The 15124-nt window shown below is 30.0% G+C and overlaps 1 protein-coding gene across 1 annotated transcript; it reads right to left on the reverse strand.

Annotated features, from left to right (window-relative positions):
- Positions 1–10073: 10073 nt before the first annotated feature.
- LOC105124788 (probable indole-3-acetic acid-amido synthetase GH3.5) lies at positions 10074–14402 on the reverse strand. The gene is made up of 5 exons (XM_011024912.1): positions 14095–14402; positions 12754–13070; positions 12565–12666; positions 11567–12360; positions 10074–10694 (listed from the first exon to the last, which is right to left on the reverse strand). The coding sequence occupies exons 2-5, from the start codon at positions 13047–13049 to the stop codon at positions 10156–10158; spliced, it is 1731 nt and encodes a 576-aa protein (XP_011023214.1). The 5' UTR covers positions 13050–13070; positions 14095–14402; the 3' UTR covers positions 10074–10155.
- Positions 14403–15124: the final 722 nt, after the last annotated feature.

Genomic DNA, 15124 nt, shown 5'->3' on the forward strand with positions numbered 1-15124 from the left:
TTTTTCCTATTTGAAGGAAATATTTTTTTCTATTCAGTATTATAAGGGTTTTCTAGTTTTTTTTTCTATATAGCAAGTTGTAATAGTTATTTGGCAAGTGGAGACATAAATGAATAAAATTAATTATTTTGATGATTTTCTCATCCTTATAGGGGGTTTTTGTTTTTATCTTTAAGGATTTTGACATGTAACAAACTCATTTGTCCTTTGCTCTCGTCCATGTTAATTAGTATTAGAGTCCAATAATTCTCAATGGTTATTTTGTTTTACTATATACTGCAAAATAATTATAGTTAGAAGAGCGTCTAATTATCCTTGGTGGTTATTTTACTTTATTGTGTGCTGAAGAATAACTATGTCTATAAGAGGATGCAGAATATGATGTGCTTGTATAGGAGAGGACAAGGAGGATCCTTTTTAGGGGGGAAATGTCTAGAAATTGTTATGTTATTTTCATCTGTGTTTGTTATTGTCATTTAAAATCTTAATAGTGGTACCCACAATGATGTGATCCACGCATAAATATTATGTTAGGAATCCATAGTAGAATGGTTTTAATAAAGGTGTTAAGTACCTACACACAAAAGAATATTTTTGATAAATGATTTTTTTTCTATTCTTTGTTCAGATGCTTTTCTAGTTTTTTTTTAGTATTATAATGGTTTTCTAGTTTTTCTTAATATAAAAGTTGTAATAGTATTTTGACAAATGGAGATATAACTGAATATAATGAAATAATTTGAGAATCTTCCAATATTTATGGTGTTTTTGGACTTTAAGAGTTTTGACATATAACAAATCATTTTATTCTTTGCTCTTTTCTATATCAATTAGTATCAGAGCCCAACAATTCTCAATGGTTATTTTGTTCTAATGTATGTTACAGAACAATTATAGTTATAAGATAGCCTCCTTGATGGTTATTTTGAGTTGATATGTGTTGTTGAATAATTATGGCTGAAAAAAAGCTCAACAATCCTTAATGATTTTTTTTATTTTTTTGTGTGCTGAAAAACAAGTCATGTTTGGAAGAAAGCCCAATTATCCTTAGAGGTTATTTTGCTTTGTTATGTAATTAAGGTTGGAAGATGTTGTAAAATAAGATATTCTTATATTCTATAGGATGATGATGTTCCTTTTAAGAAAAAAACATTTATAAACTAGTGTGTTATTTTCATATTTGTTAGTCGTTGTCATTTAAAAACTTGATGGTGGTACCCACGATGAAGAGGATCTTTAATGCTTATTTTATTTTGTTGTGTATTGTAGAACAACTGAATAACCGTGGATGAAAAAAAGCCTCATGATCTTTGTTAGTTATTTTACTTTATTGTGTGCTCTGCAAAATAACTATGGCTGAAAAAGATTACAAAATAGGATTTGCTTATATTAGATAGGGTAAGAAGGATTCCTCTCTGGAAAAAGAAGTTCAAGAATTAGTGTATTATTTTTATCTTTATTAGTTGTTGTCATTTAAAATATTGGTGGTGGAACACACGATGTGTAAAGGATAAAGATGATCTTTATTGGGTATTTTTCTGTGTTGGATTCCACAGAACAACTATAGTTGAAAGAAAGCCTAACAATCCTTGGTGGTTATTTTGTTTTATAGTGTACTGCAAAACAACTATAGCTAAAAGAGGTTCTAAAATAAGATATGTTTATATAGGAGATGAGGAGAAGGCTCTGCTCCCTCTGAAAAAAAAAAAAGAATATTCAGCAACTAGTGTATTATTTTTATTTTTATCATTTATTGTCATTCAGAATCTTTATAATGATATCCATTATAAAATGTCATATATAAAGGTGTTGTGTTAAGAATTTATTATACAGTGGTCCATATAAAAGGCTCATGATCGGATGAATCATGTACAAAAAAAATTATTCATGAAGGTGGGATGGAAAGGTGTTGTATTAAGAATTTATTATACATTGGTCCATATAAAAGGCTCATGATGGGATGAATCATGTACAAAAAAAAATTATTCATGAAGGTGGGATGGATCATGTACAAAAAAAGATTATTCATAAAGGATAGTTTTTAAATGAAAACTGAACTTGAGTATAAATTTCTTTCAACCTAAAAGGATTGATGTTTGATCTTTTTTTAGAAAAATAAATATTTTTTTATTTTTTATCTTGATGTTTTTCTATTTTTATCATTTCGAAGGAAATGGTTTTTTTTTAATTTATTTTTTCTGTTAAGTATTATGAGGGTTTTCTAGTTTTTTCTATATAAAGAGTTTGTAATAGCCTTTTTGTAAGCGAAGAAATGAATAAATAAAATTAAGTATTTTGAAAAGCGAAGACATGAATAAATAAAATTAAGTATTTTGAAAATTTTCCTATACATATTGTATTTTTGGTCTTCTAGTGTTTTATGTATAATAATTAATGAAAATATTTCTAATATTATAAAAATAAATATTATCATCTTATTTGAAAGCATATGCAAAAGTAAATGGTATTCAACGAAAAAGTTTTTTAAATATTTTATAATGAGTTTTAATTAAAGTTGAAGAAAAAATAAAAACAAAAAAAAATTAAATGGTTGTATAAAAAGAATCCATATATTTGGATATGAAAAGTTATGCTCGTGCATTTGGCCTATACTTAAAAATCCAAACGAGCTTAGACATGCAGGTTATGCCCACACATGTTATCTTATTTTTTATTTTTTTTTCTTTTGGTTGAATTGAATAAATTGCAAGTCGTTTGTTTATTTTAAAAAAAAACCAGAGACGAGTTGTCTACTTCATCTCAAGCTTATTTTTATCTATTTTCTCATCCAAAAACATGTTAAGTGCCTAAATAAACTAAATTCTTAAATCAAAACATACTAAAATTAAAAATCAGTAAAACAAATCTCAATTTTAAATTATATAAAAATTTTCTAATCATTATTTTTTTTTTTTTGATAAGATGAAAGTTTATAAGTATCTTGATGCCATCTCTCTTGTCAATTGAAATTTAATGACATCAAAATCAACTCTTTTGCTTTCTTATGGTCAATTAACTATTTTCTCTCTCCTCTCTTAATTTCTAGCAACTTCCTCTCTTTTTTTCCTCAAAACATAAGGATTGAAACATAAAAAAGACAAATTTTATAACCTACATGTAAAAGTCTATAGTTAAAGAAACCAAAAAAAAGCAAAAATAAAGACTTTTGGGATGAAAATTATTTTTAAGAGACTTATTAAAGAGAAAAAAATACCAATACATCAGATATTACATAGAAGGAGGAGATTGAAAATTAAATTAAATTAAATGACCGAAATGAAAAAAAAAAAATCATTGTTCAATGAATCGTGCCGGCAAAGCGCAAGATAAGAAACAGTAAAACAACGTTTTCTAATGTAATGCTGTTAACATAAAACAAATGCTATGATGGGCATTGGCATGTACACGAATGTAAATATTTTTTTATAAAAACTGAAGGGAAAAAAAAAAGAAAAAAAAGAGGAAAAAAAAGGACTGGGTATCGCAATGGCATAGATTCATAGAATACTAATTTAAGAAAAGACAAGGTATACTTGAGTTTCATAAATAGACAACACTAATTTATTCACCATGTTATCGCCGTGGCTTTGAAAGTTTCTAGAATGTAAAAACAAAAAATTTAGATTGTTATGAAAAAATTTGGTATTATTATTGCAATATAAACTATAAATTAAACTTGTAAAGTTTTAATTTGTTTTTTTAGTTTAAATCTTAGATTAAATCACATAAAAATTATTTTAAGATCACCCTACCACCTTAGTAGATCCCAAAAAAAAAAACTAGATTTACTCTAATTAGACTTAGTAGATCCCAAAAAAAAAAAAAACTAGATTTACTCTAATTAGTATATTGAACTCCTCATTTTGGTTATGGATTATACCGGGTTAAATTATTTTTTAATTTTATTATAGGATAAAAATATAAAAACTAATTCATAAAAAATTTAATCCTAAAAAATAAAATTTAATAAAAACCTAATATTAATAATAGAATTAAAAAAAACAAAGAAAAAAATAAATGTCTAATAAAAAATAGTTACGGAATAAAATAAAATAAAAAAGAGCTCAAACTCTTGGCCTGACTGCTCGGACCAGTTTCTTTTTCTTTTTTTTTTTACTTTTTATAAATCGCATCTCCTATTAAAAACAAGAAATATGCAAAGATTATAGGTTGTGTGTCATCTAAGAAAATGTCAGCAATTTTGCTCCACTCGTTAAAACCTAGGGTGCTACGTAACAATGCCTTGATGATTAATTAAAAATAACATACAAACCTGGTTAATAGTCGTATTGATAATTCTGTTATCAAGTGGTAGATTTATTCACCACGGTATCGCTGTGGCTTACAAAGTTTTTAGAATGTAAAAAAAAAAAAATTAGATTGTTTAAATTTTTTTGGTTTTATTATTTAACTACATATTATTCAAACTTGAAAAGTTTTAATTTGATTCTTTACTTAATCTAAATTTTAAAATAAATTTTAAAAAAATTATTTTAAATCTACCTTATCAATTTGGTAGATTCTAAAAAAAATAAAAACAAATTAGGTTTGTTTTAATTAGTTTATCAATTGCGTAACTCGGAATATAAATTATATTAGTTTCAATTAATTTTCTATTTTATTTTATAATACAAATATAAAAATTAATTCACAATAAATTTAATATTAATAAAATTAAATTAAATTAAAATATTTAAAAAATTAAATAATTGAACCGATAAAAATATGAAAAGATATAAAAATATATATTAAACCGATAAAAATTAAATAATTGAACCGATAAAAATATAAAAATTAAATTAAATTAAATATATAAAAATTAATTCATAATAAATTTAATATTAAAAACAAAAAATATGAAAAGATTAGAGGTTGTGTGTCATCTATGAAAATGTACGCAATTTAGCTCCCGCGGCTAATTGAACCGGCTCCAACAACTACGCATCTCCACTCGTTAACCAAGCGAGCTACATAACAATGCCTCAATGATTAATTAAAATCACATATTAACCTGGTTTATAGTTAATAAGATTACATATATTAAAAAAATAATATTTTATGTTTATACAAAAAATATAAAAAAAAAGTTATAGATGAATTATAATAATCTCTTTAAAAATTAAATATATATCAAATAAATAAAAAATTATTATTATTATTTAAAAGAGCCTAAATAAACAAAATAAAAGAGAGAGGGGGTATTAATTTAAATAAAAAATAAAAAATTATTTAAAAAAACATTAAAAAGCTATAAATAAAAAAAATGTGAATCATTGCTGGGCACGACAAATCAGGCAAGCACGCCTAGCTAATTTATTAATGGCTCATATGAGGGCCTTTCAATTTTTTTTTGGCTCCACCCTAATTTTTTTACAAAAAACATTATGTAAGACAACTTGTCATTTGATTTTGTCTAGATGTTGGCTATTGTGGTAGCTGAATAATCAGGACCAAATGTTTTTTCACTCAAAAACTTATTTTTCAATGTATTTTTTTATTACCTAAAAAACCTATAAAATACTCTAGATATCTTGATAAATCCATCCATAACCTTAAAAAACCCAAACAACTATCACAAAATTGAAAATCAATCTAAAATAAAAAATATATTCATGAGCTCAAATATGTTTTTCAAACGCTTTCAAGATAAAGAAAAAAAACACTTAAGTTGAATTTCGCTCATTAAATAGAATTATTTTACATAAAAATCAATCATTTTAGTAGTTGGAATCAATCTCAGTATCATCTCTCTCTCTCTCTCTCTCTCTCTCTCTCTCTCTCTCTCTCTCTCTCTCTCTCTCTCTCTCTCTCTCTCTCTCTCTCTCTCTCTCTCTCTCTCTCTCTCTCTCTCTCTCTCTCTCTCTCTCTCTCTCTCTCTTTTTCTACCGCTAGAATCTAGCAATCTTCCTTTCTCATCTCTCCAATCAGGGACTAAAAATGAATTTTTATACCAAAATTGAATTCAAAGATATTGAGAAACCAAATAGGCATAGTCTGTAAAGTTTGAGGACTAAATTTTTTTTTTTTGAAAACTTTAAGACCATTGCCCATTTATGATGCCTTTTCCACTTTGATCCCCCATCTTTCAATTTTATTGTTAGTCAACAAATTTGAATCAATTGTCCTTTATTTTGACCTTTAAAAATTGTAATCATGCCAAAAAAAAAAAATTAAGAATCAAAATTTAAAAAAATAAGAAATTTTGAATAAGGCATCATTATTAAAATGTGAGAGCATGAATAGTATATATGTATATTAAAATACTTGCACCTTTTAGTGTTTTCTATAACTAGTTTATAATGTTTGAATTAAAAAAATTTATTGTTATACATGTCATGGAGAATTATTTGACCTTGTTACTAAACTCGGGTCATTTCATTCACCTTAAAACTTTGACTAGATTAGATTTAAAATTAAATTATGTGTAAGTTGCCTCGTTATGACTTGATAAACTTGACTAGACCAAAACTAACTCAAGTGATTGATACAAGTATTTTAAGGATGGGATTAAGAGAGAAAAAAATAAGGATGAAATTGGGGGAAAAAACATCTCAACTCAACTCAACTCCTTATCTAATTCAAGTTTAAAATTAAACATAATGTGACCTAAACGACATGGTAAGTTTAAAGGAAACCTGACAAAGAAGTAAACAAATTATGAGAGTGAAATTGAGAGGAAAAAAAAACCCTATTAACTAAACTCATTTCCTAACCTGAGTTTAAAATTAAATTATACTGGAGTTTTTCAGTCAACTACCAATGACAACCCATCAAATATTAAAAAGAAAAAAGTTTCATGATGAAATAGAAAAAAAATTAAAAAAAATGAATTTAAAAAAAAAGCTTTACTATTTAAATAAATAGTGAAACTCTATTAAACATGCCAAATCTTTTAGTATAAAACTTGTTTAGTATTTGCGCTACGTTGAGGATAGGACCAATATCTTTTTTAACATAAAAAAGTATCTAAGCTATATAAAATTCTTTTTCTATTATCATTAAACCTAGGACAACAAACTAAACTTAAATACTTTTTATTAGACTCTTTACCTATCTTGGGATTAAAGTTCAATCGTACGGGAATTGCAATATGACCATGTTAATTTGGCAAGAAAAAAAAATAGCCAAGGTTAATTTATTACTCGAGTTATAGACTTCACTAAATTCAATTATATTTTTTATTATTATTATATGATAAAAAATAAAAAAACTAATTCAAAGTCAAGAAAATATTGAATGATAAAATTGAAAAGAAAAAATATTAAATAAAAATCCATCATTGAATGATGAAATTAAAAAAAAAAGACAAAAAAAAAAAAGTATGAGTGTGTAAGCTTAAGTAACCTAGCATGCCTGGGCTTTTTTAAATTAAAAAAAAAAACAACAAGAAGAAAAAGACTGAGGGTGTGGGTGTGGGCACAAGAAAATAGAGCATGGGTGTGTGAACTTGAGTAACCTAGCATGCCTGGGCCTTTTCTTAAAAGAAGAAGAAGACTAAAGGCGTGAGGCTTGAACGCATGCTTGATCCAATATCTTTTTTATTTTTCAATTGGTGGAAGACCTATCATCTGCTTCCTTTTTAATCACTGGTGGAGGGTCTGCTCAAATTCTAGCTACCACTATAATGATTGAAAAATTAGGAGTGGGGTTATGGGCCTAAATCCTAATTTCAAGTTATTTTTACCTAAAAACATTGTAAAATCCATTATAAACCACCTAATAACCCTAAATACCGTAAAATCATTCATAAAAATTAAATTCAACCAAATAAAAAAAATCTAAATCGAACTCGATCTCCTATTTTAGGGATATTTAGAGAAAAAACCACCACTATTAAACTTTCATCGTTTAATGAAACTAATTGACACCTAGAACGACAAGATTCATTAATTAAAAGTGGTCAAACTGATAACTTTCTCTCTTCTCTCTTAAAGTTGAGGATTAAAAAATGAAAAATATGAACTGTTAGATCAAAATAAAAATTATCAATATTTTGGGATTAGGTACTTTTCTCTTCATGTTTAACATTTTGATCTTATTTCTTTTAATTTAATATATTTACCATAATTTTAAGTCTAATTTCATTTAATTAATTCATAGAAGGATTCAATTAAAAAAAAAGATTTAAAAATTTCAAAAATAAAATAAAATTAAGTTGTTTTAGTGTTCATATAAACAATGAAACACACGAGGTTATACCTAGATCTTTTAAGTAAAGGTAATAACTTTCATGACCTTCTCACCCTAGAATAGTTATTGCCTAGACAATTTAAAAGAATTAGGGTTTTTATAAGTGTTTTATTATCTATATAAATAGTGACGCATCTTATATGTTTTAATCATTTTATTCCAATTTCATGTCGTAGCAATAGTGGTTAGCGCGTGAGAGATTAAGATGAGGTTGTGGCTTTGAATCCTTCAGTGGGACGTACATGTTGGCTAAATTGTGATAGCCAACTTGTCAGCTATCACTTTTTTTCAAAAAACAAAAGTGAATAACATTTAGTTTACCCTTTTAATACAATAAAAATTAAAGCGGTGCCAAGCACGTAAGCTTGGCCTCCAAGTCTACGCACACTTGACTTACTATTAACAAGCCAAACACTAGGCTTAATTCTTTTTTTTCTTTTTTCTTTTTTCTTATTTTTCTTTGATATTTTTACACTTCAAAAAAAAAATTATTAGATTCACTTATTTTTCAATTTTGACATGGATCTTAAATACTATTATAAATATTTATTTGAATATTTATTTTTTAAAAATTATAATATTAATAATAAATTGGTTATGAAAATCCAATTGAAATCGTTTTTTTTTATTATTAATATTTATAAATAGATTTTAAACATAATTTATTATATTTATGATTTTAGTCACATTAAATATGAACATGCTACTTTAAGATTATTTGTTAACTTGCTTTAATGACCATAAAATATATTTTTTTAAGAGAAGCAATGATTATAATTAAAAATACTTTATTGATTAAGATAAACAACAAAAATATTATATATATATATAATATTTTTGTTGTTTATCTTAATATTATATATATATATATATATATATATATAAAATCCAAGAGATGTATATAAACTCCAAGGGATGTGTGTGTACATATTTTTTTGAAGTGCCGTAATTTTTCTTCTGATTCCTTCCGTATTCAGACAAAATCACTAAACAAGTTACAAACTAGTGACTTCTAAAGTGACACCATGTCTAATCAGTTAACATGCTTATAAAGTGATTCGCACTCAAATTCTAAAGCTTTCTAAGGGATATATCATTAATGTGGAACTTCCGTCAAATTCAAAATTCCTTTCTAATCTCCATCTTTTTACAAGGGTAAGATGTTTCATCGCTGTCCCTTTATCATTGACTTTAAGTGCATAATGACAAGATGCATTAACTCTTAAATTAAAAATAAAAATTTCCCATCCAATAGGAGAAGGAGAAGGAGAAGAAGTTGAAAGAACAGAGGCCGGGTTCATTTTCCTAGACGTTCCATCCATCCATCGTAGAGTTTTGCTAATCTAGATAGATTTGGATTTGTTTTTCATATTTTATCTGAACAACTAGGGTTTATACATCCAATTACACAAGACAGCCAAATAAAATATATATTTCTTTGATACATTGACATAAGCTTATTTTTAACGACCACCATGTATAACAACATAATGGATTCGAAGTCATATCGAACATGTTCCTCTGTCTTGTTCGTGGAGGTCGGTCCACATTAAATAATAATCCTTCTTCATATTTTAACCTGATACCTTACCTTACTACCAACAACAAGAACACATGAGGCTGGATGGACACAACTAAGGGTTCTGTAAACCTTTGTCTGGCAGCTTTGACATAGAAAAAAGTGCTGTCTGGCTACTCTGTAAACCTTTGTCTGGCAGCTTTGACAAAGAAAAAAGTGCTGTCTGGCTATTGGACCTGCTCGAACGCAAGAGTTTGGTAGCCTGTGCCCACTACGAAGAAGAGTTCAATAAATAATGGCCCAGAAAACAGAGGGAGGTAGTTGAGAGAGGAGCAAAGAGAGATGTCGCTGCATAAACACTCTATTTGGCTGCTCCAGCAAACTTTCTTACATAGATTATAACTATATTAAGAGGCAATTACCAAAGCGCAGTTCACAGATATTCACTAAAACGCGGTGCTAAAGTAGGTCTTAGCGACGTTATTACACAGGATTTGCTGCACCTTGTTGTTCATGGGCCCAACACAACGCGGTGTTTTAAACTGACTAACAACAGTTCCTAATCCTAGGTAGTGCTCCAAAATCTTCAGGAAGGTTCCTCTCCAAACGACTCGGAGCTCGAGGGGTCCAATGGTGTTGAACTTTCGTGAACTGACATAGCCTGCATCAACAAAGGATCCGTCCAAGCAATTGCAACACCCTTGCAAGACCTCCTCGCTAGCTTCGCCACTAATTTCCAGAAAGATAACATAGTGGCCAGGGTGTGTGGATACATCAACCAGACTGCTGAAGTCAACTACTTCAAGTTTTTCCTCAGCTAACAGCTTGCCAGCTTCTTCCACAGATAGCTGCAAATCTTTCTCGGTGTTCTTATCAATGTTTATGGAAAGAATAAGGTTCCTCCTGCATACAAATTTAAGCTCTGGGGTTGAGTTATGGAAGCCCATAACCCTCACCACATCTCCCAGCCTGTACCTGTACAACCCTGCAGTTCACAATCAACATCAAAATTAAATAAAGAAGTTCTCCCATGGTTTGGACAAGCTTTATTTTCAATCACATAACAAAATATGTCACATTGACATTGAATGATTCAATTTGCTATTTTTTAGATAAAGAAAAACGTTGGCAGGTCGAAGTTCAGCAAAAGATTACAAAGAATAAATACTTGCAGATCCAGGAATTAATTTTTCCCCTTCCAATACCTAAAATGCAAGACTTCTAGTAACATTTTAATAACCCACAAGTCACTTTTGTTTACTTTTGTTTTTAAAGTGTATGTGATAGAAGCTGTTTTTTAAAATGTTTTAATTTAAAGAAAAAAAATTAAATTTTGATAAAAAAAGGATTGCACCCCACAACCTTAAACAGGGCTAAAGACTATAAAACAAAAACATCATGGTGTTTTTTTAATTTTAATTTTTTTTATTGTTTTAGATCATTTTAATAATATGATGATATCTAAATAAATTTTGTTAATATATTTATAATAAAAATAATATTTTAAAAAACAATCTCTATCCTACTACCTTCCAGATTTAAATAACGTGCGCAAAGAAGACAACAGAGAGTCCTCACCCAAGCTTAGACGTATCAACAGATAAAGCAAAGTTCTGTACTCACCCAAGCTTAGACGTATCAACAGATAAAGCAAAGCTTCTGCACTAGTGAATTAAAAAATTGTTCAAAAGAATGTAAATGACGGGGCTATTGGCCTGTTCTGGATAGGCATTTATATAATGGAACGGAGCTTCAATCTTCAATTCATCTCAACATTGTGGATACGCAGCATGCACTTATTGACCCCAACAAATAATTTCAAAGAAGAAGTAATCTAAGAGTAAAAACTGCGAGTACCTGCAAAATTGGTGACGACGATCTCATAATCTTCGCCAATCTTGACTTCAGTCAGACCCACTGGCTTGGGCTCCTTATACATGCACTCAGCGTTGCCCAGAAGAGGAATGAATTCAAAATATCCAATATTAGGAAGTACAGCAAAGGTAGCCAACTCAGGAGGCAATTTTGGATTGACATTCGCTGCAATCCACCCTTCTGAAGAACCATAATCAGCACTCATCAATGGCAGCTCCCCTGCATAGTGCCTCAATTTCTTCAGATAAGGCTCCATTGACCCTGTCATTATCCCATAGATGTACTTAGCATTGGGGAATAATTCTGGTATTAAACCATACCAATTACTCAATCCTGAGCATTTTTTATAGATTAAATCAGCCAATTCAGGGTTTGGCCTAAGCAGTTTCTGCATTGCCATGTTTACAGAAAGGGCAGTGACTCGGCTGCTTAGTTCCCCTTCACGTATATCATTGCAGAGCTCCTCCCAGACTTGTTCAAATGTAAGGAATGCAAGGACAATGCTATGAGCAAATGTAGAGAACACAAATTGAATTTCCTCGCGAAAGAGTAGCCCGCATAAGAGATGGCAGTATAGTGATTGGTGGAAATCAGGACCAAATATTACTTCATCAGGGCTGCAGCATTGGAACTGAATTGCCTTCATTCCACTTTTGTATTTCGAATTGCGGAAGAGATTTGTCGTGGCAGTTCCTGCACCTAAACCCCCTTTTGTTTTCCATGGCTTGCTGCTGTAGACAAACTGTAAGGATTTCCCCTTCTCCAGTGGAAATTCTCTGCATTATACAATCCTCCTTGCGTCAACAGCGAGCCAATAACTGAAACTTGTTTTTTAATTATTTACAACAGATAACAGAAACCATATTGTCCAACAAAGTAGTCTCATCTTCTAGCGAAAATATAAAAAGTTCTGTATAATGGGGGGGGGGGTTGGACAAACTAAAAAGCTATTCTAATACAAGACGATTCCTTGCTAATACCTGTTTCTGAAAGCAAAAGAAGTTCTATATATCTGCAAGGTGTTTTCCATCAATTCATCGTTGAAAGGTACAAACTTTCTCTTCCCCTGGGTAGTGCCAGAACTGCAAAAATTCAGATTTTCTCGAAAATTAGAAGCTACGCTTACAAGATTCCAAAAACAATTAATTGAAATCATGAAATATACATACCTCAAAGACATGTCTGTTATGGGTTTCCCGGTGAGAATGGAAGAAGAATCACCTTCAGCAATTCTGTGAATATAAGCTTCCAAGTCTTTGTGAGTAACAAGAGGAACACAAGACTTGAAACTCTCAGGGTCAGTCTTTCCATTAAGACCCAAATTCTGCAAATACTCAGCAGATCCATTCTCTTCCAAAATCTTCTCCAGAGTTTCTCTCTGAACCCTTCCAGCATCTTTAGTCAATGCTTCAAATTCCTCTATCACTTTATTAGTGTTAATTCCTTCCATTTTTTTCTCTAGCATCCTCACTTACCCTTTAGAAAACTGCAATCAAAACATGAAAAAGAAAGAAGAAAACATATTTTAGCAGTCATATAATAATAGTACAGTAAAGGATAAATGATCAAGATCAAGCTTCTACAATTGTTATCATTAAATAAAACGACAAATAAGGTTGGTCCTCGGTACTTGCAAATCAAACCGTGAGAATACACAGAAGGTAGACATGGGGCAAGAAGACAAAAGCTATCTATGGTACATTCACTTAACCAGAAACACTTGAAAGTGCAATGTTTTTAGCACATCACTTGGGAGCAGAAAATACAATGGACAAAAATGGAATTCAATACGTTGAATCTTTCACGGATTACTATTTTGTGTCCCAGTAAATCAAAGACCTCCGACAAACGCAATTTCCAGTTATTCTCAAGTCTCAAACAACCATAATAAAACAAGAGGCAAAAGTCAAAATTTTAGTTTATTTTCTTTATCTCAAAGTTTTTCTCTGCAAATTCAATAAAGAGAAAACATGGAGGAACTCAAAGGTTGGCTGGCTAAGAAGAGATATAGAAAAGAGAGTCAAAATCTATAAGCAGCAGCAGCAGCAGGTTTGTAAAGGAGATAAGATTCACAGGGATAAGTGTAAAGCTTTCGTTCTTCTTTTTGACGATGGTCAGCTATTTGGTCAACTTTCGGGAAATTTCCAGGAAAACGTTTCTTCCGTCGATTGCCATGAAACAAAATGCAAAGGATTTACATGCACAAATGAGCTCAAGTTCCTACATAGTTTCCCGTTACAAAGAATATGAAACAGAAAACAAAACAAAAGGGACTATTTTTGTAAAAGACGAAAAAGAAACAAGAAGAAAGTAAGACAGAAAAAGGAAGACAAAAAATCCATAAGCAACAACAGCGAAAGCCAAAGGTTCTTTTGTGATTGTAAGAGTGAAAATTAAACAGAATCAAGATTCAAGACAGACAAACCAAATTATCGTAAAAAAGGAAATGAAATGAAGCAGCAGCAGCAGCAGCAGAAGAAGAAGAAGAAGAAGAAGAAGAGAGACAATACCTTTGACAGAGAAACAGTTAGTTATTTATAAGGGAAACAACAGGCAGAAGTGGAAGAAGAGAAGTAGGGGGTGTTGTTACTGTCTCGCCGAGTTCTAAGCTATCTTTGTTTTACTCTCTGTCACTCTGCTGCAGGTGTTTAAAACTCAGAAAGACTTTGGAGAGAATGTAAGCTTTGGAACTGGCTATACAGCCAATTCAATTGGTTAAGGAAATGAAATGCTTTGTGAGAGAGAGAGAGAGAGAGAGAGAGTCTATGTGGTTTGTTTTGGGAGTTTTTGATGGGCAGTAGATTCTGTTTTTGGGTGGTCTGTTTTATAGGCAATTTACTATGCTCTACTCTCTAAATGCCTCCCCCTCCTCAACTGCCGTCCACTTCCTCATACTCTTTCCCTAATTCCCATTATCGCCTTTACTTTTCTATTATATTACGAGGAAAAAAAAAAAAAAAACAGTGCCTTCAACCTGGGTGCTTGTCAAATGACGGTTATGGCCTTGGTGAAGTCGAGGAATTGGTTGCCAACTTGCCGTTTCTGTATTATTGCCTGGTGTCGTGTCGTGTGTGGTAACGTGCTATTAGGTTTTTTATTAAAATTGATTTTTTAAAAATAATTATTTTTAATATTTTTATATCAAACCTATTTAGAAATATTTAAAAAATCAAGGTATAGAGGAATTAATTAATTTTTACAAAAATATTTTTCAAGGTGAAAACAAATCAGCCTGGTGCATATTAATTCTACACTATTCCAATGCTGATTCTAAAGTGGGTCCAAACTAAAAGAATGGATTCTAACTTAACATTGAATTTTGATGATGATTATTAGCTTTTTATAAATAAAAAACAATTCCGTAAATTCTCGTTTCGGCGAGTGATTTTTTGGACATCAGTAAGATTTCTTCCCTTTGAGAAATTTTATCTGTAATATTATACTGTATGATCTTAGTTTACTTAATAAAATTCGGACCTTCATGCGATTACCACCTTCCCTTAATTAAGGGCTGAAAAAAATATTAGTACATGCAGACCG

Source organism: Populus euphratica, unplaced genomic scaffold, assembly GCF_000495115.2.
Source record: "Populus euphratica unplaced genomic scaffold, PopEup_1.0 scaffold32.1, whole genome shotgun sequence".
Lineage (NCBI taxonomy): Eukaryota > Viridiplantae > Streptophyta > Magnoliopsida > Malpighiales > Salicaceae > Populus > Populus euphratica.

Excerpts from the sequence above, each read along its gene's own strand:
- LOC105124788 (XM_011024912.1), bottom strand. The coding sequence starts at position 13,049 with ATGCTAGAGAAAAAAATGGAAGGAATTAACACTAATAAAGTGATAGAG. Across the intron at positions 12,667-12,753 it reads ATAACAGACATGTCTTTGAG|TTCTGGCACTACCCAGGGGA; the intron begins GTATGTATATTT and ends GAATTTTTGCAG. Across the intron at positions 12,361-12,564 it reads TCTTTTGCTTTCAGAAACAG|AGAATTTCCACTGGAGAAGG; the intron begins GTATTAGCAAGG and ends TGTATAATGCAG.